The sequence below is a fragment of the Rutilus rutilus genome (assembly GCF_951802725.1).
Source record: "Rutilus rutilus genome assembly, chromosome: 11".
In the NCBI taxonomy this organism is placed as follows: domain Eukaryota; kingdom Metazoa; phylum Chordata; class Actinopteri; order Cypriniformes; family Leuciscidae; genus Rutilus; species Rutilus rutilus.
The window spans coordinates 5,200,509-5,225,540 of record NC_140216.1 but is presented as its reverse complement, the minus strand read 5'-3'; the positions used below and the strand labels follow the sequence as shown (position 1 = coordinate 5,225,540).

The 25,032-nt window shown below is 38.9% G+C and overlaps 1 protein-coding gene across 1 annotated transcript in view; it reads left to right on the top strand.

Annotated features, from left to right (window-relative positions):
• The first annotated feature begins 446 nt into the window (after positions 1-446).
• The window catches only part of cdk6 (cyclin dependent kinase 6), a 42,544-nt gene continuing 17,958 nt past the window's right edge, over positions 447-25,032 (top strand). The window contains exons 1-4 of the mRNA XM_084422605.1: positions 447-921; positions 2,418-2,749; positions 6,229-6,364; positions 11,962-12,129. Coding sequence (XP_084278731.1) covers positions 2,526-2,749; positions 6,229-6,364; positions 11,962-12,129 — 528 coding nt within the window. The 5' untranslated portion in view covers positions 447-921; positions 2,418-2,525. The remainder of the gene's footprint in view (positions 922-2,417; positions 2,750-6,228; positions 6,365-11,961; positions 12,130-25,032) is intronic.

Genomic DNA, 25,032 nt, shown 5'->3' with positions numbered 1-25,032 from the left:
TGCAACATAAAACACAATAAATGTGCATATCTGCTAAAATAATTTATATTATTTACCATCAATTTTCTTTCACACAACAATTCTATTTATAGTAGCTGTATACATAGTGAAAATATTAACTAATAAACAAATTTACAGTAGCATTTTTGCACTGCAAGAGATCTCAGCTTATCAATCAGCAGTGCAATAACTTTATTTTTAACAACCGTGATTTAACACGTTAAGGAAAACCAATGCTTACAAGATGCGACTTAAGTAATGCAGTTATTGATAAGGAAAATTTACTGTATGCATAAGTAAGAAGAGATATTATGTTGCCTCACTAAGTTTCTAAGATGCATCCAATAACCTTTCCGCGTCCCAGCTCTTTCCCCCGCGGTGATCCCGTTTTGACACCGAGACAAAAACAAAAAAGCAGTATGAATGGTGAAGGAGCGAGCAGGCAGGGAGAAAGCAAGAGGAGGCGGTTAGTCTTTGTAGTCGGTGAGGAATGCGGAAACGCTCCTGCTCTGTGTCAAACTGCTCTGAAGGGGGTCAAGGCACATTCAGCCAGCGTGGGAAAGCGAGGAGGAGACCGAGCACACACACGCACACGCACACGCTGCATATTCCTGCATAGACGGGAAAAACATAAAGGGGGAAGGAGGACGGTCGCAGCAGATCGATGAAAATCAGTAACTTTTTGATCCACTCTGCTTTCTTGAGGGACTGATAGGACGATCTTTCACTTGATCTGCAGTTGCAGTGGTGTGTGTGGTACTGCTGGGAGATGGGGCTTAGCGCGTGCACCATCCGTCTACCTGTGTGGCCCGTTGCGAGGACACTGCACGAGCTGTGATGCGTGTGGAGGAGACGCTGGGAAAGTTACTGAAGTTTATGAATGACGCGACTCTCCGGGCGGAATATAGGCTAACAAACGGGGTAACTATGCTGGACAAACTCCTATTCACTTGCGTTGCTTCAATTATTTGTACGTTCATTGCGCGTTTGTACATCTGGGGATTTTGCATGCAATATGGTTTATTAGAGCGTGGAAGTAAAAGTAGACGCTTTATTTCCAGCGTTTATTGATATGCACAGCTAAACAATGCAATCAGTAGACAACCACGTGCTCAAGACTGTGCGGCACAAAGAAGAGCAATACTTGTCATTAGAAAACTCAAATCGTTTATAGTTTATTGGCAATGTGCGCACGTGCTAGAGTCAATCGCTTACTGTACGGAAACGAGTTATATTAAGCATATGTGTTGACGCAAAGGTTATCGAGTAATTATGTGTTAGTGACGTGAAGACGTGAAGTTATTAAAAAATAATTTAAAATGCAAATCATGAATTGAATAGATTTTTTTTTTCTTTGAACGTTTTCAACTTCTGAATTGAACGCTGTGGTGATATTATTTTGATTTAAATATGTTATTTATATACACGTGATTTTTATTTTTTAAATCATTTTTACATATTTCTGTAGAGCTTAACGTCAGGGTGGTGTAACTTCTGGTGAAAAGTCAACAATTTTACTTGTCTTAAGTATTTTTAATTATTTATTTAACATTGTTTCTAAAGTATAGGTTTATTATTATTATTTTATAATTATTATAATTTTATATATAATATATAATATATATATATATATATATATATATATATATATATTTAAACTGTCTGTCAATGTGGTCTAACCAGCATGCAGGAAGCCATTTTGTTGTCATGTGACATGAAAAACTATAAAACAGGAAACTGTTACTGTGAAGTCTTCTGAAGACCCGCATAACTGTGACAAGGTCATTTATTTTTAATAAAAATATAATACTGACCTTCATGTTTACATGTTTAATATTGAAAAATCATGTTTTGTTCAAGTCAAATTGAGTAACATAAATAACTTTTCCATATTCTTGACAAAAAAATAAATAAAAAAAAATAGTGAAAAAAAGAACACTTGAAAAATAGAACTCTTTGAAAACAGTTAAGTTGTATACAATCACAAAACATATAGGCTATTCAAGCTGCAAAGTATATGTTTTTGCTTGATGGTTACACCACTTGACGTCATTAGCTTATGATGCTTTGTAGCATGGAATAAAATGTTTGAAATAGTCTACAAAGGTTGAAATTCTAAGAATTTTACACATGTGCTTTAACTAGACCTTTTCTCATAGAAACTAGACGTTTTCTCCTTTATATCATCCGGGATATCATCATTCACCCACATTCTTTATTGCTGTGAACTCCAGATGTTGATAACTGAACTTTCCTTGATGTTATAGGCCATAAAAGCGGCTAAGCTAGCTTTGTGTATGTTGTATTTATGGTTTAAGATCAATATATCTGTTATCTTAAGTGCAGAGATAAGATTTGATTTAACTCTGATCACATTGGTGTTTACCTCTGCCTCCTTTTGTGCTCGCGCTCTACAGGCAGTGCACGTGCCAGCGCCGCTCTCCCAATAATGCCTTTGTGAAATATCCGCGCGCTCGTCACATTTCGGGATTCCCCGCAGTACCTCGCCGTGTGAGAAAAAAAAAATGGACAAAGAGAGCTCAACCCAACAATATGAGCCGGTGGCTGAGATCGGCGAAGGTGCATACGGAAAGGTGTACAAAGCACGGGATTTGAAGAACGGAGGCCGCTTTGTAGCCCTGAAAAGAGTTCGGGTGCAGACCGAGGAAGAGGGAATGCCGCTGTCAACTATCCGCGAGGTGGCGGTGCTGAGGCAACTGGAGTCCTTTGAGCATCCCAATGTGGTCAGGTAAGAACGGGGGGGGGCGGGCGGGGGGTCCTGATTTGTTTTGTTTATAGATGATAACTTCACATACTTCCTCTTGTTATATGTGTTTCCTGCTAGGGTGTAGGTTTGTTTGGAAGTTGGACATATTGCAAGGAGACAATCCTGATATATATGGGTCACTGACAAATAAAGCTTCAAAAAAGTGTTTTTTAAAACTATTTTCAAAACGGATGTAATGCATATATTTATTTCGAAATGTTTAAATTAAATTTTTGATTATGTCAGGCGGTGCAACTGAATAGTTGTATGTATATAGGATACTGTAGTTGTACCACCTGACCTGACGGAAAGTGTACCAACCTACCCATAGTTGAAAAACTGAAAGCAGTTTTTACCAGTGTTTGAAAGAGATCTATAAACCTTTTCACTCTTCAAGGATCGTTTTTAAAAACAAACCAGTGATTGAAGAACTGAGGCAGAAGACATTGATCGGATCCAGAATGTTGTTGTTAAGAAAAGCTTGGTGTTATAATAAAAAAATAACATTATTCCTCATATCAGAAGTTTCATTTCCTGCACCTTTTTCTATGCCCACAATATTAAATATGATTGCTGACCTGATATCAGAGGTTATTTCACTCGAAATCCTGTCCCTACCAGTAGTTGAATATGTTTAGATAGGTTACATTAAATTCGCCATGAAATCACCATTAACCATTCTTATTTTTTTTGTTGGAATATTGCAGTATTTATTTTAAATGATTTATATGTACACATCAGTGTTTCTTTAAAATTCCTATACCCTCATAATCTTTCATCAAAAAAACGTCCCTTCCCACCTGCAATGACTTTTCTTCTCTTCTCTTCTCTAACGGCGCAAGGGCGGGACAACCTGTCACTCACATGACATCACAGCAATAGAACGTAATCATGGTAGCGCCAGATTGAAGTTCAGTTCAGTTGATTGTACTGTTGTTTAACAGCATATATTTAGAAACGTCTTTTCGAAAAAAGAAAAAAAAACTTTGAGACGACAAAAACTCCATAAAACAGTTTTGAAAGTTGTGAGTTGTGAAAATTAAGTGATCAAGTTTATTCGCCACAGCCTCGTTTTCATCCGAGTTAAATTCAGTATGGTGTCTAACCAAACCACAATGATCCATCAATCCCCAATGGACAAAATCAAGTCCTGTCCAACATTTTTTCTTGTTCAAGAAGCCGTTTCCCTCAGATATTCATCACAGTATAGGGAAGAAAGACTATCGCAACTTCCGTTTCATGCCGACTTTAAGTACTGTTGGTCATGTCAGCAGGAGATCCGGTAATAGGCAAGATAGGGTGGCAGCTGTCACACGTTCCTATCCATAAAACGCTTTGCTGAAGCGATCTCTGGTGTGTAGGCATTTCACACCCATTATTTCCTGTCACATCATTTTGCCCTCATCGACCCTTGTTTAAGGGAGATCCCCTAAGAACTTCAAGAAAATCAAGACACTTTTTTCCAATTGAACTGCGTACATTTGCTGTATTCAACTCCATCAGCTTACTTTGCTGTGGAGCAATATGCCCACTGGGTTTTTTCAGGTACTGAAATAGCTCAATTGTGGGGAACTTGCAATTCAATTCGAAATCGTAATGAATTGATATATTGGCCAATTTGAGATTGCTGGCATTGGATGATAGTCATGCTAACTCAAGCCAATCAAGAGCAATGAGTAGTTTTCAGATTTTTTTTATAAAATTGAGAAAATATGATAATGTTACTTTTAATCTAAGCATTTCTACAAATCTCTGTAAATATTATCAGCATTGGCCCCTGATGTAACCAAATGTCAATCACTAGCCATGATGATGATGAAATGAGTGATCTTTCCAAAGTATAAACATATTCAAAAAGCTAAGCATCTCTGCAAAAGATCATCTAGTCAACCGAAACATTTAGGATGAGGATGTCTTCAAGGAACAGCTATGCGGGTCTCATTGTTTTGATAATTAGATTGTCAAATGCAAATGGAACCATTGACGCATGCACCTCTCTGACAATTCACCTTTCCTGGTCAACTGAAACGATACCCATTGTTGACCTTTATGTGCAGATGTGAAACCATTGATGCGCAAATATCTGTGAGCAGTCGGCCGTCTTTCTTGACAGCGAATAGATGCATTTTAATTCCTCATTGTCTGCGTCTGGCATCAAGGTCGTCTTCCATTGTTTTGGTAATGTGTGTTGATCTTTTTTTTTTTTTGCTAGGTAGCTTATAAATGTCAAAATGGGTAGGTGGAAAAACACCGGAGATCTTGCAGCTAATGGATTGATGGCTCGGTTTGAAGGGCTTATCTACTTCGTTCAATTGATGACAAAACTCACGTCATTGGCTGGCCTAACTCAAGGCCTTAACCTTGCCATGGAGCACTGTGCACTAAAAGCTGCTGAACATGTGCACTTCGTTCTTTTGACTAGACCAGACAAGGTCTGGATTGCAAATGCACATTTTGGTGGTTTGTAATTTGTCCATGGATGCAGATGGATCTTTTTCATATTGCTTTGTCAGTTTGTTTTCCCCCTTTGCATTACTGACAGTAGCGTTTGAGCTGCATGAACTTGTCAAAAACCTGATGATCATGTTCTCCAGCATGATTTGAAATGATCCAATAAGTATCTTGAGGTTCAATGGAAGAACATGATCAGTGTCATACATTTTCTTATTTGATTAGTGACCTAGATAAAAGTACAGAATCTGAAGCATTTTGATCCACTTACAACTGTTCTTTCATTGGGGTTCCAGACTTTTGGACCCTAATGTATTTTTGAGTGCATAAAGTAAATGCAGGATCTATAGAACAGGTATTTTGGTTGAGTGCAAAGTGGGGAAGAGAATGCAAGAAACTTACTTTAAACAGTATTAAAGGATGTAGGGACTCCTGTAGGGCCGTGTGTTTGGAACGCTGTGAAAGTGCAGGCAACTTCTCAATGCTTATAATGAGAATATTATTCATGCCATATGTTTTGTTGGTTAAGAGGCTTCATTGTGGAGGCACAATCTGGATTCCAGCAGAAGTGTTTCCTGGAGAAGTTGAGTTTATGATGTCATGGGATCGGGTAACTTACCATGAAAGAATCTTTTCGCAGATTAAGGATATTTGACTTTGTCTTTCACTAAAAGTCAGGGGTAATTCATTATCTTTGCAAGTGATGTCAAGCAATTAGAGAACATCTCCCCTTCTGTCAAATATATTATCTTGTGAGAAAGCATGCATCCCTGTCGTCATTTTTGGGTTTTGGCCCTCTTGCATTGTCTTGCCAATGTCAGCTTGAGGACTGTGTCAGGTTGTCTTTTTTTACATTTTTTTTTTTTAGGGTTTCAGCTCTGTTAAACTCTTCATTAAAGTTCAAAATGTGCATACTTCATATGTATTATATGAAAATTGATACTTGAAATACTTGTCACTCAAACAGCTTTTAATGAAAGTGTTCTTGATTATGCCCTTCCCTCCTCTAGGTTGTTTGACGTATGCACAGTTTCCAGGACTGACCGGGAAACCAAACTAACTTTGGTCTTTGAACACGTGGACCAAGATTTAACCACATATTTGGAGAAAGCACCTGATCCAGGGGTGCCACCTGAAACCATAAAGGTACATTCACACCAGCAGATTCATCGCAACACTTACGATCAGGCAAAGAAACTGTAACCTGATGCTTTTAGCCTAGCACTGTAATGGTTAAGTTCAACATGAAATCCAAATTAATCCTGTTTGTCTCATTGTGCGTTATTCATATTGTTTTATATTATTTCAATGAAAATGTAATAATTTGCTCTGCCTCTAAAACGACTTTCCTTTTCTGCTGATCCCTCTTTTTAACTCCCCTCAACCACATTCTAGTATGTCAACTGTGATGGATAAAATAATGTCCTCTTACATTTTATTATACAGTTTTACTCTTAAATAAGTCTGATTGCGGAAGTAAAACGGGTTGCAAATAATATTTCACATGAGCTGTTTCTCTATCCAGCTAAATTGTTGTGCATTTTGGTATATCACATTAAAAAACGCTGGATGGAAACGCCAACATGCACATGAATTCTAAAAATGTGCATAAAAAAACATGTGCATTTTTTTTTTTTTTTTTGATAAGACATGAACATATACTAGGATTTTACAAATAAATCCCTCGATGTGGCAGAACAAAAACTGTTCTGCTTGTTGGGATCACTGGATGTGTCTCGCATGGTTGCATTCCCAAACACCAGGCATCCGAACGCAAGATAACACAACTTTGTTTATTGCGTTTTGTCTGCACGCTCTGAGACGCGAGTCATTTATGATTGCAGCAACTTCCATTTTCATTACAGATATTTTGCGTCAACTTCTTAGGAAGTGACGGTTTTGTTCTCTTAAACGCATGGGATGAAAATGCTTCTTTATTCGCAAATGTTTCATGCAATATTCCAATTTGCGCAAAAGTAAATCCACAAACGTATAGCTATTGACATTGAAGGGATAGTTCACCCAAAAATTCTATCATTAATCACTCACCCTCACGTCGTTCCAAACCCGTGAGAGTTTGGTTCATCTTCAGAACACAAATGAAGATCTTTTTGATGAAATCTGAGAGCTTTCTGTCCCTGCATTGACAGCTTTGCAGCTAACAAGCGAGCTACATCAAACGAACATGTTTGAGCTTCCGTTTATCAGATCTGATGTGTGAAGTGATAAATGTTTATTTGCGAATAAAAGCCTAATTAGATCTGTTCATCATATAAAGCGATCATGCCTCTTCAGAAAATTTTGGACTAAACCGCTCAATTCATAAGGATTAGTTTTACAGTCTCTTTATGAACTTTTTAAAGCGTCACAGTGGTAGTTGCGTAGCTGTCAATGGAGGAACAGAAAGCTCTCAGATTTCATCAAAAAGATCTTCATTTGTGTTTCGAAGACGAATGAAAGTCTTACGGATTTGGAACGGCATGATGAAAGTAATTACGAAACAATTTTCATTTTTGGGTGAACTAACCCTTTAAGCTGTAAATAAAAAGAATGAGCTGCAAAGTGAGGGCAACTTGAATTTAAAAGCTGCATCAATTAACTTGTGTTACATATAGCAGATTTTCTTTCCAATCTCTGTATCTTTTTCAAACAGCTGTTTTATAAAAAAAATGTTTTTACTTTGAGGCCTGTGAGCAAAAATGAGCGTTTTTGGCCTTTTAAGTCAGCAGATGAAGGATGGAGCTCCCTCAGATCACAGAGTCTTGTCCTTTTGATGGGCAGTGCATGTGGTGGATGGGCTTCTAATTAAAGGGCTGGGTGCCTGTGTGCCTCTATTTTCATTCAGCTCTGGCTTTCACCAAAGATTGGCCAGAGGAATGTTGCTTCAGTGTATGTGTGCATGCAAAGGGTTTGTGTTCGTGTGTAGTGGCCTCCCTCTCAGCCTTTCACTAGTATAAACCTGTGCACTTAAGTCATTCAGGCCAGATATCATTTTCCTTAGTCAAGAAATAATCCTGCTGCGTGTCAGTGTCCTCTTACGTTCATCCGGAAAGGTTTGAGCGGAAACGTTGGATTTTATTGTCCTGATCATCTACTCTCCTGTAATCTATTTAGACTTTTTCCCACGTGCTAGTCTTACAAATCCATTCATCATATTTCGCTACCTCTCCCTCTAGGACATCTTACATTGAGTGCTGGAACGAACCGTATCTCTCTCTTTGTCATTCGTGCCAAATTGAAATAGAAACAGAAGCTATGAAACATTTCATAAGTTAAAAAGTGACACCTAAGGGGTTTCCTTTGCAAGTTTTGTGTATCGGTAAGGAAGGATCATGTATCGAGAGGGACTTTTGAACATAACGCAGACTTGGTTTGAGTCTCTGGTTTGCATGTTAGAGGTAAATGTGCGGTTTATTTACATCTTCCCCATTGACAATCTGTTATATATAAATTATTTATAGCTTTTTTTTAATTAAATTTTGGTTGAAAAATGGTTATAATTTGAATTGTTTTATTTATATACATTATATATAGTACCATTCAAAAGTTTGGGGTGAGTACGATTTTTTTAAATGAATACTCTTATTCAGCAAGGATGCTTTAAATTGATCAAAAGAGACAGTAATGAATTTTACATTGTTACAAATCATTTCCATTTCTAATAAATTCTGCTCTTTTGAATTTTCTGTTCATCAAATAATCCAAAAAAGTATCATCTCCACCAAAAATATTAGGCTGCACAACTGTTCACAACGTTTCTTGAGCAGCAAATCAGCATATTAGAATGATTTCTGAAGGATCATGTGACTGAGTAATGATGCAGAAAATTCAGCTTTAACATCACTGGAAGAAATTCCATTATAAAATATATTAAAATAGAAAAGTTAATTATTTAGCAATGTTACAGTTTTTACAGTTTTTTTTTCAGTTTTTACAGTTTTCTATCAATTATATAAAACATTTATATAAAAACTGAAAAATGTCTTCTCTCATTACATTAAAATTTAAAGGACTTTAACAGATATGATGATCGTTTTTTTTTTTTTTTTTTTATAAATGACCATTTACAGTTAATTTATGCAATACACCTTCCAGAGTCAGAATATTTTAACCTAAGAGCTCGTGAATATGCATTAGTGAGATTTCATTTTGTCAGGCCACACAGACATCAGATAACCGACATCAGTTGCAGACTGTGCGGCCCTCCCAAAGATGCCCGGCAACCTTATTCACCACCCTCCTCGGGACACCAGATTGCAGAGGTCCCAGCCTCCACCCCATTCCAGCCCCCAAACTGCCCACTCCTGCCCCATTTCAGACCCACCGCATGCTAATTGATGAGAGAGGCCCCGGGAATCAAATGAGCTGGAAGGAGATCAAGCGGCTGGCCCTGCGTTGGGGAGTGCGGCTAGGCTCTCCGGCCCCGCGCCTTCCCGAAGCCTGTCTCTGGCCCATAAAGGAGAGCCTAATGAAGCATGGGGAAGGAATTACACTAACGCTAACTGGCAGATGTCCTGCATTGTGCCGGGGTACAATAAACAATATGGCTGCCTCTCATGAATTAGCATGAGAAAGGGGGGTGCCTTCTGGAAGCTCTGTTTTGACTGCTGGTTTCGGGGAGGTTTTTTTTTTCCCAATCTTTCCTCCTCTCCTTTATTTTCCTCCCTTTTTCCGAGAAGAGGTACTTTAGGACAGGTGCTATCAAATCTTTCTTTTGTTTCGATTCTGAATGCCTCTCAAGAAAGCCTGGTTATTTCAAGGTTGGTAGTGTTGGTTTTTAATTTATGGCACTAATTTTTTGATTGTAAATGACAGTGCCTCTGTTGTGTGAATAGCATGTTACAACAAAGAACCGTCTCCAAAGAAGCGTTCAGATTCCACCTGTCAGGTTACTCCTTTTGAGATCATATTGACATTGTGTGACAGGTAAATCAAGCTTGATTTTTCAACTTAACTAAAGTGCTTTCCAGAGTATCTCTAACGCAGATCACTTAAAATAACAATAATACAATTATAATAAAAATAATAACCCTTACTGTTAAAAATTGAGGAATCTTCACCCGCAGAATTCTCCAGAATTCAAACGGCTTTCATTTGCATGTTCATACATTATGGCTAAATATACTTATGAATTATTTCTAACGTTCAAAAGCTTTGAGTCAAAAAATTTGTCTTTTGCTCACCAAGACTGCATTTATTTGATAAAAAATACAGTAATATTATGAAAAGATACTACAACTGCTGTCTATTTTAATATATTTTAAAATGTAATTTATTCCAGTGATGGCATTACTCCAGTCTTCAGTGTCACGCTGCTCGAGTAACATTTATAATTTTCATTGTTGAAAACAGTTGTGCTGCTTAACATTTTTGTGGAAAACGTGAAGATTTTTTTTCAGGATTCTTTGATAGAGAAATTGTATTTTATTTTAAGTTTATTTGAGAGAGAAATCTTTTGTAATTTTATCAGTGAATTCACTGTCACTTTTACATCCTTGCTGAATAAAAGCATTCATTTCTTTGACCCCAAACATTTGAAAAGCAGTGCATATTTATTATATAATATTAAATTCAGCCACTACTTTAGTCATTTAAATGACATAATCTGCAGATTTTCCCCCCAATAAACAGTGCTGAAAATGCACACAGACTGCGTTTGTCATGATAATTAGATAACATGTCCATTTATGGTACTTAAGTATTTGGAGGAGACGATATGAGTGTTTATCCTCGGGTCACACTTCTGAGGTGGTTGTGTACCTTTCCTTTTTTCTTTTCACTTTTGTCTTGAGCAAAAGTGGGCCAACCGTGGGCCATTTTAGGCCAAGACAGAGGAGCTGGTAGGGGGCGATGCCGTTTTAGGAGCTCCCGGAATAACTGCCTGTGCCTGAAGGTCTAAGAGGTCATGGCTGGATGGGTATTCAGAAAGGCTCCTTGTTTATGATGGCTGCCTGACTCTAACACACGCGCGTTCCCTTGTGCAGGCCTCCGGCGCACACATTGTGAGGACCTCCGTCCCCTTCCCCTCGCCCGGTCTGACTCGCGCCGTTTGCAGTTTTTCGCTTGAGTGTGCACCCCATTGTTTCAGTGGTTTTAATCACTCACCAGCTGGTTGGGGAATGAACAGTGCTGTGGGCTCAGATCCATGTCACTTGTGAGGTCTTGGCAGCGGGTTTCTCAGGGGTAGGCTGCCACCGCTTGATACCTTTGCTTTGGAACAAGTCAAGCAGCAACTGTGAGCAAATGCTCCCCGCTCGGCACTCCAACCCTACTTCTTTTTCTCTTCCCTTCTTATACACAGCTCCCTTTTTTTCTTATCTATTTGTCAGTTTGACCTTCCACGGCCAATATTGACAATTTCTCCCAAAGGAAATGGCAGTTAGGTTGCTGTCTTTTCCCCACCACCTCTTCAGTTTCAGAATCATGGTCTGATTTTATATTGGCAGAACGAGGCTATTCACAATTAGCTGTGATCCCGGGACAGCTGCAGGGAAGCAGAGGCCTACAGGGATGGAGCCTTACGGCAGCGTGTCTTTCCTGCTCTGCCGTCATGTTGGTTATCAACATCTGCCAAACTTGAACTTTAAAGGGACATGCTCACTTTTTTCACCTCCACATGCATATATTAGACATTAAACAATAAACGTTGTTTTTTTTTTTTATTATCCACTTCAGGTTATTAAAATATTTTTTGCGAATAATATGTTTGGAATTGCTCAGGTCTTCTGTTTGTGTTTTGACAGGATATGATGTACCAGCTGCTGCAGGGTCTGGATTTCCTTCACTCTCACCGTGTGGTTCATCGAGATCTTAAGCCTCAAAACATTCTAGTCACCAGTGGAGGACAGATCAAGTTGGCTGATTTTGGTCTGGCGCGGATCTACAGCTTTCAGATGGCTCTTACTTCTGTGGTGAGTAACTGGGATGCACAAGTGTCTGCCATAGTGAATGAAGCAGTGCTATTTGTTAAATTTGATAGGATGCCATAAAAATGCTTACACACACACACACACACACACACACGTTTCACTATAGAAGTGAGGACATTGCACAGACTTCCATTGATTTTATATCAGGTTAATGATATTTTTTAATCGCCAAACCCAACCCCTACCCCTAAACCTACCCATCACAGAAACGTGCATTTTAACATTGTAACTAGTGAGGACCAATATATATCTAAACACAGTATGTAGATATATTTGTATGCTTTTTGTCTGTGACATTTTCTACAAAAGTATGTAACTTGTGCAATTATTAATGGATGAGACCCAATGTGTAAGTGTCATCTTTTTCCACCGTTCCATCCCTCGGTTCCTTAATTCCCCTTTCAAGTACGCGGATGACATACTGCAAACATTTCTCATTGTCTACTGTAGTACATTATTGACATCTTCGATGTATCTGATGTCCTTTTGTTAGCTTTAGGAGTGTAACATGCCATCATACAGACAAATAGATCCCTTGAGACAGATATGGATGATGTCCAATCAGATGTGGTAGCACTGAAAGGCCACCCATCAGACATGTGGCTGAAAGCGAGTGTATAATGTGTAAGGTGATCCCTGCGGATGCTGTCCTATGTCTTTGGCCTCACAAAGTGGCTTAAGCTGAGATGAAATGGACTGCGATTGAGTCCCGTCAATTCCCTTCTGCCACTCTTTGAAGTCACGTTCTCTTGAGGACGACTCTGATGTCAAAAGATTGCACATAGGCTTTGAACAGACATTGTGTGTCTTTTTGTTTTTGCTTAGAGATCTTGTGCAAGTTAAATCAGTGTTTAAAAAATATATATATTGCATATTTACATGGCTGATTAATCACATTCTTTACATTTAGCCAAGATGTTTGCAGTGAATATTGAATTTCTATCTATCTAATTATAGTCGTTGCCATGGCCATATTGCATGCAAAAGGGAATGGAAGAGTTTGCGACATTAACACACTTTTTTTCACATCTCATTCAGTTTGCAGATTCTGAATGACTGCCAGCGCCTTCTGTTAGCTGTGGTTTCGTGGTTTTAGTTGCTGAGCAAAAAAATGTTGTCTCAGTTCTTTAAAAAAGGGCTTCTGGCTGTTAAATCGTTGGGCGGGTGATTCTCTGTGAGTTCACCTGGGAATCTACCACTAGAAAATATCCCCTCCGTTTCACCCCACCCCACCCCACACATACTGAGAAACCAAAAAAAACGGCCGATAGATAAGGCAGGGGGGGTGCTTACAGTGATCATGGACTCTCTGGCTCTCCGGATTAATGTTCCTGTGCCTGGAATCCCCCTATCACCCGCCCTTCAAGCAGCTAAAAAAAATCCATTTCCTCTCTCTTGGCAGTTACAGGAATGTCGTTATTGTGTATGCAAAAGCAGACGTGCTGTTATGGCTTTTGGCTCCTCATTCTATGACAACACTCAATGTTAGCTTCTAGTTTGCCATGCTGCCATAAACTGTACATTAGAAGACTTGAGAAGTGCTGAATGGACCAAACATGGTTGGCTGAGTCATAACTGCCCACCAGAACTCATGCGGAATTACGATGATTCAAAACAGACTACCGTTCTGAATGCAGAGAGGTCGAATCAGGCAGTTTGTCTGAAGTAAATGATATCTGTTTTGCATAAAAACTTAAAGGAATATCCCCTCAGAGTTTTTTTGTAGAGTGCGGTGTTTGTCACTTCTTACCTAATGTTACATGTATGTATTTCACAGCGGTTTACAGGATATGCTAATATACTTTTTATCATTGTTGTTAAAGAAGTTAATGGGGATTGTGAAACTCCGCTTTAGTGGCTTCCCCCTCTGCTCTCGCCATGCAGATGAGAAACATAGAGCGGTGGTAAAAGTATTTCAGTAATGTAATTACTGTGCTTAAGTATTTTTTTGGCTACTTTGTAGGTTTTCAAATATATTAGCAAGTTTTACTCTCTACTTTTTGAATAAGTATGGCCCTGTTTACACCCGGTATTAATGTGTTTTGGTCGATCGGATCACAAGTGGACAAGGGTGACATTCACGTTTACACCTGGTGTTTTAATCTCTTTTGTCCACTTTCAACCACTTCTGTCCTGATTTCTTCGAAGGGAGGGTCTATGGGCAGGTAAATGTAAGGGCTTTTTCAGATTTTTCATTCTAATGGACAAAATAAGATTGCGCAATTTACATATGAACGCGCCCTGAGAGCATCAGCTTTCATTTCAACTCTGACAGCCGCAAGATTGTGTGTTAGAAATCAGGAATGGTGAGAGAACATTGTGCTTGGTATGTTTTTGTCTTCAAACCAAACTTGGGTCTTTAGCCGACAAAGTTTAAATCCCGTTTGGCTAGCGCACTTCCCAAAATACGTACGCATTAGGTCAGTAGGCGGTCTTTTGTGGCTGTTCAAACACATTCGACCACATGAGCGCCGACACTACGAAAGCAATCCGGATCGAAAAACTACCTCTGTAAGAGGTCGAAAGTGGACAATCTCAAAACGTTTTAGACCCCATTTACACCTGTATTTATCGTCCACTTGTGATCCGATAGACCAAAACACATATTAATACCAGGTGTAAACAGGGCCTATATGTACTGTTTACTCCTATACGTTTGTGATGAATAATGCAATTACTCGTTACATTTGGTGCGTGGCACCTAACTTTTTCTGCAGCAGTTTATTTCTGCTACAAAAGAAGTGATAGCACCATCTACAGGGCATTGAAGGTTCTGTATCTTGTGCTTTTTGCCCTTGTTTACCCAAACTTGTCAACAAGGCGACTTTAGATGAATATTGAGTGCATTAGCAGGTAGTTGTGAATCGCAGGTGTAGCACGTCCATTTCATTTTACTTAGCATTATTTTATTTATCTGTTATATTGTAGAAACATTTTTGAAGGATATTGGATTACTTGTGCTCATTTTGAGCACTTGAGTTTAACTGAGACTTGAGTGTTTGTAGACGTTTAAGAGGCTGTTATGTTGAACTTGATTGATTGCGATTTTTGAGGTGTTCAGTTTTATTGTGATTTTAGAAAATAAACGTGATTGCTCTCCTCACAAATCAGCTGTTTCTTGTTTTTCACTGCATGTCTCTTTGGTGTTGAAAACTAGTATGAGTAAAGTACTTTTAAATTAGATACTCTAAAACTTTTACTCAAGTGGTATTGGAATTGGTGACTTGGGAGTCATTTTTGCTGTAAGGTATCTACTTTTACTCAAGTATGTTTTTCAGGTGGTCTTTACACCTCTGACACACAGCGACCGAGCGCTGAATGGACCACCCATCGGGTGCCCCGAGAGGTGGAGATTAGCCTGACCCTACAAATCTCATGGGTCCGCAGCATTGTTGTTTGTTAGAATGACTCTGGTTCTCTCTGCTGCTTTTGTCCATCTCTGATTGACAGCCTAAAGCACAAACACAATACACAGTAACGTTTCATTCTCCCCGTTTGGCTTTTTGGGTGCATTAGATGCCTTTTTCCCCAACCCAGGCTCATTGGAAAATGTGCCTGTTACGTTGCTTTTGGCATGTTTTTGACACACTTTCCTACACTAAATCTGACACTGAACCTAACCGAAAGTGTCAAAAAAAGCAAGGTAAGTGTAAAAAAAGAGAGAGCATTTGCCCCTAGAAGTCTTTGAGCTTTGAGCTCTTCTATCATGACACGCATTTCAGAGGACTTGTACTTGAGCGCTCCACATTGCAAGTGCAAAACCAGGTGAGCTTCTGAGCAAGTTTTCTACATCAGAAAAGCATTCATACGGAGGTGGTTGTGATGCACATGTTAATATGGTAATAGTATAATCATAATTTACATATTGATTTATGATTATAATCCTAATTTAACAAATTTGTGTGAAAAAAAAATAAAAGTTGGTGTTTTACTGCCAGTAATGTTCATTTCAGCTGGAAACTGCTGTGAATTGTAAGTATAGGTATGTTTTTGGAGTCATTTAAAAAATATAGGTACAGGCTTGCTTTTCTAATGAGCCTAGATTGCTTTTATTTCAGCTCATGCACAGTCAGAAGCTGTGCTTGACACTACGATGCATGCAAACTGTAATCTAGCGATACTGGGTGGGATGAAATCGATTGCGGCCTCTTCCTTTATATCAAATGGAGTTATTGTAAAAATGGAGGCAGCTGGGATTGTCCCATGAAAGCGATTAGGATCCTGTTCAAGCAAACATCATGTGCACCGCATTGCTCATGAAATTGGATTTACAGAACTGCAGGCAAATGTCTCAGATCATTCATCTGACTGATTGTTGTACAATTTTTACATCTTTTAAGTGTTAAGTAAGCATACTTTAATCTATTGCTATGCTTCTTCTGCAAGACCTCCAACCATTTTTGCATTAAACAAAGTGAATGGGCTTTCCTTGGCCTTTTATCATCTAATAAAACATATTTATAGGCCTTTCTGAAATATATGCCATCTGCAGAAGTGATCCAAAAGTGCATGAGAATCCAGGCTGCTTTTGGTGGGTTGCGTAGATTTGCTGTACAAGTGGCTGTCATGGCTCAAATTATGCTGAGATAAAAAAGAATCCCTCTTTTCCTGCAACCGTTTTTCTGCATACCACAAACTTCATAACAGTCTGTGCTGTGGGAGTCCTGTGGGCCCTGTCACTTCCTTCCCCTCTGATGGTCGAATGAATCCCTTATGTTTGTATCACCTAGCGCCCATAGCTTGCTAGACTCGACTAACCCAAACCATCCCACAATTCAATGCTGATTGAGTTTCAGTGAACAAATGTGGATGGCAGATACATTCAACTATGATGCAGATTTCGTCACTTGACATCGAATGAGGTTGGGGCTTCAATTTACAAATACTTGTATGCGCCATTTTATGAAAATCACCTCTTATGATGTGATTTTTAAGGAATCGTACGAGACTATCGAACTTGAGAGCAAACATTTGAATCAGGCTAGTTAGTTCTTAATTGTTAAAAAATACTAATAACTTAAAGGGATATTTCACCGCTGGGTCATTTATGTAGTAGAAATGTGAAATTATTTTAGAAGTTGTTTACTGAGAAAAGCCAGAAATGTATTTTTGGCTCATGTGGATGAAAGACAACAACTCCCAGAATGCACTTACTTCGCTGCCCTACGAGGCCACTCCCAAGCCACGCCTACCAGTTACAGAGGGCAGTGTCGGAAGAAATGATACAACTAGGCTTCTAGTTGACTCGAAACTGAAAAGACGCCGTTTTATCGTGAGATCCCCCCCTATGGGCGGGTTGAAAACATGCGTAACGAGCTCCTCCTACTGGCTGTAATCTCTCGCCTCTGGACAAAAAAGCCTCCGATGACGCAAAATGACGATTTTTGTGTCATCTGACACACAATACAGAAATCTCTTGTCTCAGGGGGACATTCGAAAATACTACCGGGTTTCTACTGATACAAAGCTTAATGCTAATCGGTGAAGTATCCCTTTAACGATTCTGACTGAATCACACTAACAGATTGGTTTGGTTCAGGAACAAATGACTCTTATGAGCCAGTTCTTTTAAAGAATCTTTCTCATAGACTTGCAAATTCAATACTCACAACTTTCTTCTGACTGCTTTTATCATGCAAACAATATGTGGTCCGATTCATGAACAAACAACATTTGTGTAATGATTATTTTAATGAATCGTTTAAAAAAGACTCTTAACTTACTGGTTTGAAACACGCAAATAGATTAGTTGATTCCATAACAAATATAAATGAGCCAGTTCTTTTAAAGAATCGTTCTCAAAGACTCACAAACTCATGACTCGCAAGTTTGAATCATTCTGCCTGATTAAATCTTGCAAATAATGTGATTCAATTCACAAACAAATGACATTATGAACCAATTCCTTTAGTGAATCGAAAAGATGTTTGAAAACAAGTTAGAAAGAACTCGTTACGGAAGTTACAATCTGAACTAGTCTGACTAATTTTCGGACGCAGCTAGTGATGTCTGTCTCAAAATTAAGTAGGTTTTGTGTACTTGAATATCATTTCTGACTGGTTGTTCATATGACAGTGTGTAAAGATATACATTTGCAACTTTGTTTATTTTTGAATTTTTATCAACGGACTGGCACTTAATCCTTTCATGACAACTGTAACAATCGTGTGTAGTAGCTACTTTTTCTGGCAGATGAATGAGATGAGCAAGGCTTTTCTGGCTATCCAAACAGCTCGACAGAGAATGGCCACAGTCCAACTAACTGATAATGCAATTAACGGTCCTCTCCATCTGTCCTCTCATTAAGCACGTCTGGCCAGATTTGCAGTCGGAGACTCGCGCCTCTTCTAATCTGTCCTGTGTGCAGGCTGTTGCAGATGATAGTCATTGTGATGTGAGCATGAATAGGAAAAGGCACACAATCTGTTGTGTTTAAAAGTCCCTGCTCTGACTGAAAATGAAGCTAGGCATCTTTAAATTAGTCTGTAGTTGTTTCAATAAATGTGTGGGCAGGGGAAATGACTCATTGTTCGACAGAAGATATTATTCAACCCCTTTTACGAAATGAATCTGCTTGATGGGATTTCCATTTTGAGCTCCGCTTCACTGTCCAGTGCAAACCAACTGTATCCAATCAGATCTTCCCCTTTAAACTAATGTAGCTATAGATCAGGGAGGGATGAGTATGATTATGCCCAGATGAAGCTTGTTAACGGAAGTCAGAAAGAAACGTAATAGTTTAAACATGTTTAAACAGTGTACGTCCTATGTTAGCTTTGTGTTTGGAATGTTTGTTGTGTGTCATGACAACGTAAATCTAGTGATAATCTATTAAATATTTCTTAAAGGGATAGTTCACCTAAAAAAAAAAATCTGTCATTTACTGACCCTAATGTCGTTCCCAATCCTGTATACCATTCGTCTACAGAACACAAAAGAAGATATTTTGAAGAAGATTTTAATTCAATGGGGGCCAAAATAACATTAGACTTCACTGACTTTAATTGTAGGGACAACAAATAAATAAATAAATAAACAGACACATCATCTTTTGTGTTCAACAGAAGAAAGTATGTTTGGAACGAGATCACATTCTCATCATTGCTTGGCAGGACCCCCTGTCCCACTCCTACACTTCAAAAGAGGTCACACTTTTGCAGGAGATACACGGACACATGCGCTTTAGTGTTTCTACTTGCCCGAAAGAGTTTTGTTCGTGTTAAACCTTTCATGTGACCGTGACACTTAGATTTAGCAAATAGATGCAGCCAGGCTGAAACAAGCTACGGGTGTTTGCCATTGAAACAAGTTTTGAAAAGCATTGGGGGTTGGTACGTTGAGTTTTCCAAATAGTTGTGTTTCTTAGCAGGACATTCTGTCCAAATCATAAATCTTAATTATGAAAAATTGTTTAGGTTTTTAGACCAGCCTTGGTTTGAGCTGAGCGCAGCAGCTTGTTCGTTGCCAGACAATGTGCTTTTGCTTTGGACAGACTCAGAGGCAGCGGCATGTCTGGAAAAAGGAAAACATGGCACGCAGGAGAGCACGTGCGGCACACTTTGGGAATGTTTAGATATCTCCCCCGGTATTCCAAAAAGGAGAAAGGAAGAAGAAAAAATCATCCAGCGGAAAAACAGGGGGCTTCAAAACACCAACAGACACACAAAGAGTGCAGCAGCACAATGCATGGGGAGCGTCTTATTTGGTATTTCCTGTGTGACCTCGTTTGCTAGTGGTCCATAGAGAGCGCTGAACCCTTGCTCCCGGACTTTGTCAGGATTATTTGTTGACGGGCCGATGGCCAACCGGGAAAAGAGAACTGATTTGGGGGTACGTTGCAGGATCCAATGGAATCTGGATATTAAAGCTTTGCCTGTACCAGAGTGCAAAAAAAAAAAAAAAAAAAAAATTACAGCATATATCAGGAATTTTCCAACTAATGATGTGCGGATGTGGTAGCGCTGGGGAAAAGGAGTCTGACTGTGCTTTCTTTGTTCGCTCAGAGAGGGCCCCATACAGCATTCCTGTAAGCTCTGCATACTTTGGCAACAGTTGTGGAGTTTTTTTTTTTCTTTTTTTTTTTCTTTACTGTATACAGTTTATGAATGCTGCTTATTTGAGCCTTCATATATCTTTCTCCAATCTCTAAACCTGGTAGTATTGTTGCCATTTTAAATGGATTTTTAGGGGAAAACCCTCTGGCTTCACAATAACGGTGTTTACAGCCCGTTTGACTGGGAGGGAAAGAATGGCTTCGTCCTAAGACAAAACATGGCTGGAGGTGAGGTGGGAGGCTTGTTCAGTACGACTGCAATGTGCAAGCACAGCAAACTCAAAAATAGCCTGTTTTCAGTCCGTCCGTGAGGGTATAATTAAAATATTTTATTCCTGAAAACTTTCTGCACCTAAATACAGCTCATCTTAGCTATTTTGCCATCATAAGTACTAAATTATGATAAAAAGCATGCAAAAATGCACCTGTTCATGGGCATGGCCAATACATGATATTTAAAGAACACCATATACAGTAGTATTTTTTAATAATTAATTAATTTATTATAATTTTGAATATATTATATTTACATTTTAATATATATTATATTTGTTATATAATTTATAATTTGAGCACCGTCGCTACATCGACAGCCAGTCATGCATCTCCAGGTGCTCTTTTGAGAACCAGAGCAAAAAGTTATGAGCACCCCTGTGTGTATATGTATACGTGTGTATATATATGTATATGTATATGTATATGTATATGTATATGTATATGTATGTGAATATGTATGTGTGTAGATAGATAGATAGATAGATAGATAGATAGATAGATAGATAGATAGATAGATAGATAGATAGATAGATAGATAGATAGATAGATAGATAGATAGATAGATAGATAGATAGAGAAAAATCCTGCATTCAGCGCCTATCTGTTTTAGAATGTAAGAACGTCTTATGTTCATTCCCGCATAAGAACTGCATAAATATGCATGTATTTCTTAAGTCCTAGTCATCCATGCAAACAACCAGCTAGTCGGTTTTGAATATGTTGCTTTGCACATGGCTAATGTTCAGAGGACTTTCAGAAGCTAGCTAATGATATCACTCACTGATCTATTACCAACTGAATAATGGGCCATCATGGAGGCTCATTTTTAGCAAACGGCATTGTGCTCTGCCAAGTTAGCGGACTTGCCCCTTTAAAAGTGTCCGGGGGCGGCCTGAAAGAATGCGGATGAACGTCTTGTGTTGAAGGGGCCTTTCATCCTTCGCTTCCTTTGAGAGAGACAATGTAAACAGAGGCTCCTTGCCAACTCCATCAGCCAGGCTTATTCTGAATCACATTGTGTCTCTATTGTTTTAAATCTATTGGGGTGAATCAAAAGGAGGGGTTTGGGTAATGGGGGCTAGAGTGCATTAGCTGGAGTGGGGTATATATGGAGAAGTGCAGGGTGGCCCAGTGCAAGAGTTGAGCCGCTGGGCCGTTGTGGATATGCTTGGTCAGTGGCGGTGAGAAGAGTTTCTTGGTTTCCCTCGTGCTGAGAGGGCCCGCACTGTCTCACCAGATAGGAATGCACAGAATGCTCTCTTTTAATCTGGAGTCAGCCAGAGCCGTTTTATCTGACCCTTTTATTAGCGGCCAGTTTCAGAAAAACCTCTGTAGGCTACCCTGTCACACAACCACTAGCTTGGTTCGAAACTTAGAGAGGAGGAGAGAGAGAGAGAGAGACTTTAAATGCTAGCATGTATTCATTCTCAATCCAAAGGGTACGGACTGGAATTTTTTCACTGAAAGGACATTCTTTCAAAAGCAACTGCTTAATGCAATCAAATACAAAGCAAACCATATCCAAAGATGAAATATTTTCAAAACGTTAATCCATTAATGCTCACACATGATGTCGACTATTCAACTAATTGCCCAACAACCAATTAATAAGATTGAATAGTGAAGCTAGATGTTATGTAGTATGATGTAGTAATTGTTTTTGAAAGATGTCTCTTATGCTCACCAAGGCTTCATTTATTTAATCAAAAGTAACCATAGTAATACTGTGTAAATATTGTTGCAATTTAAAACAACTGTCTTCTCATTCTAATATGCTAATTTGGTGCTCAAAAAAGATTTCTTATCAATGTTGAAAACAGTTGTGCTGCTTCATATTTTTTGTGGAAACTCTGATGAATTCGATGAATGGAAAGTTCAAAAGAACAGTATTTATTTTAAATAAAGATCTTTTGTAACATTATAAATGTCTTTACTGTCACTTATGATCAATTTAATGCATCCTTGCTGAATAAAAGTTCAATTTCTTTAAAAAACATACTGACCCATACTTTTGAATGGTATTACTTTATTTTCAATTAATTTATAATAACTCCTGTATTCTGTTCCACTACATTTTGCTACATCTAGCTGTTTCTGAATGCATCTTGTCTTCATTGTAATTATTTGCACAATCTTTCATATTAACACACTGTACAGTTCTCATGCCATTTTAAAGATTTAAAATTGCCAACTTTAGTGACCGATGGGCACATTTCTGTGTAGAAACTCCCATTGGAAACTATGCAGACATTAAGATAATTTGGCGTTTAGCTCACTGGTCACTAAATATGCTAGTATTGACAGCAGAAAATTTCAGCATGAATTAAACAACACCACATTTTCCAGCAACTTGTAAAAGCTTGCAAATGTCGTTTAAATGTATGTAAGTTGACTTTAAAACATCTATAGTCACCAAGTCTTGTGTAGCCAGCCAGCCTTCAGACTGATGGTAGAAGATCTGGCCTCCATAGCAGCTTTTCATTGGCAGTCTGACTGACAAGTCACTGTTCCTACTATATCAGACCGATATGTAAAACTCTTGGAGATCTTTTAAACCGTCTATTCCGTGAACTTCACATACTTTTGAAAATGCAGTGTTCAGTTGAACCTGATAAGCGCTCATCATCAAGGGGCCCCATCAGACACCCGGTGCAATGCAGCGCCGAGCGCGATGCAAATGTTTTTTGCTAGTTTCAGCCTGACGCAGTTATCATTTTCACGTCCTGCGCCACGTTGTTTAAATAGCAAATGCATTTGTACCTATTTATGCGCCCATGGGCGTGCTGGTCTGAAAACAAGGTGTGTTCAGGCGTATTGTTGGCGCGTTGCTATTTTTAAGGCACCTGAAATAGACTGCGGCATTGACCAACTGAAACCTGGTCTAAAGTCAATGGAGCAAAAAATATTTGTTTTGTTATTTAAAGAGCGCCTAGAGAGTAATGCGCGCCTGTAGGCGGGTCCACAACGTGCGTACACTCTGCTTATTAAACACGCAGGGCAGCAACACACAAACTAGCCATATATTAAAAATAAAAGGATTACAATATAAAAGATTAATATTGTGTACATAAAGACATGGTGGAATCCGGCTTGTCCCATAGATGGTCTGTTCGCGTGCTTTGCACCTCGCGCACGAGCAGATCCGTTTGCGCTCTGGAGAAGCTTTCAATCTCTCCGCTTGCAAATTCCGTCATGTAAATAGCGAATCTGCCATGGCGTGAGCACAACTGGCATTTAAAAGGAATGGGAGATGAGACTCTGGTTGGTTTATTTCACGTTACGCCTAAAACATACCCATTACTCATTAAGAGAATAGGGATAACCATGCGCGCCAACCATTTTTCCCGCAAAAGTGGATTTGGACACGCCCTAAGTGCAATTGCACCCTGCTCTTTAGACCATGCGCTTAGATCGTTAAAATAACGATCCCTAGGGCTTTTTGGCATCATGACGGCTTTGTTTCCATGTGGACCATTACAGAATGCAACACGCACATCTCCTGGAAATCCTTTAGAATTCAACCAATCAGATGATGACTTCGAAACTCCCTAAGTGTTACCCTTTTTCTATGCCTTATGCATTAGACATCTGAGGCTGAGACTAATAGTCACCTAAAAATACTTACAGATGTTAAAAGATTGGTAGAACTTTCTAAGGTGCCACTATTATGCTTTTTTCGAATATTTCCTTTCATGCAGTGTGTAATATAGCTGTTTATGAATGTAAAAGGTCTGCAAAGTTTTGAAGCTCAAAGTGCACAATTAATAAAGTTATTCAGTTCTGAACTGGTGAAACGACTCGTTAGCAATTCCAGTCTCACTTCCTGATACATACTTGCGAACCAATGCAACAAATTCCCTTAATGCCAGCCTTTGGTCTTCATTGGCTGCCTGCGAAAGATGTCTACTTTGACCCTCAAGCTGTATCTGAGGCATGTAAGAGTTTGGTTCGTGTTTTTAGACATGGTAAGAAGACAATGTTTTCAACGCTGTGAATCCACTTTGCATGCTATTCAAAAGGACTCGGGCTCGAATTGATTCAGTAAAACCGAGAATTTCGTTACTTTTCGTATCACTGTGTATCAAGTGCTGAGTAAGCCTTCAGAGCTGATATTCAGATATGGTAATGACCGCTGTAAGCTGTCGACCAATCACAACAGACTGGGCCATCTGACCAATCAGAGCAGAGTAGTCTCTCAGAAAGGAGGTGTTTAGAGAGACTGAATCTTCGAACGAACCGTTTTCAGAGTCTTTGAGAAAAAAGGTCATGTGTAATGGATATTATGAGAAAATTAAAGTGTTTTTTGATCTTGTGTCCATGTTAACCTATAGGAGACCTCTAAAACAACATTAGGATCTTTTAAAATAGCATAATAGGGGCACTTTAAATTTAGTTGCCAGCCGGATTAAATGGGTTAATCTTGATTTTTAAACTTCCCAAAGACTTTTATCAACTTGCCTGATTTGCTTTGCGTTCAGCTTGCTACATCTTACTTATACAGTATGATGATCATGATAAACCTGTTCCTTGTTGCTTGTCTCTTTTAATTTACGTCA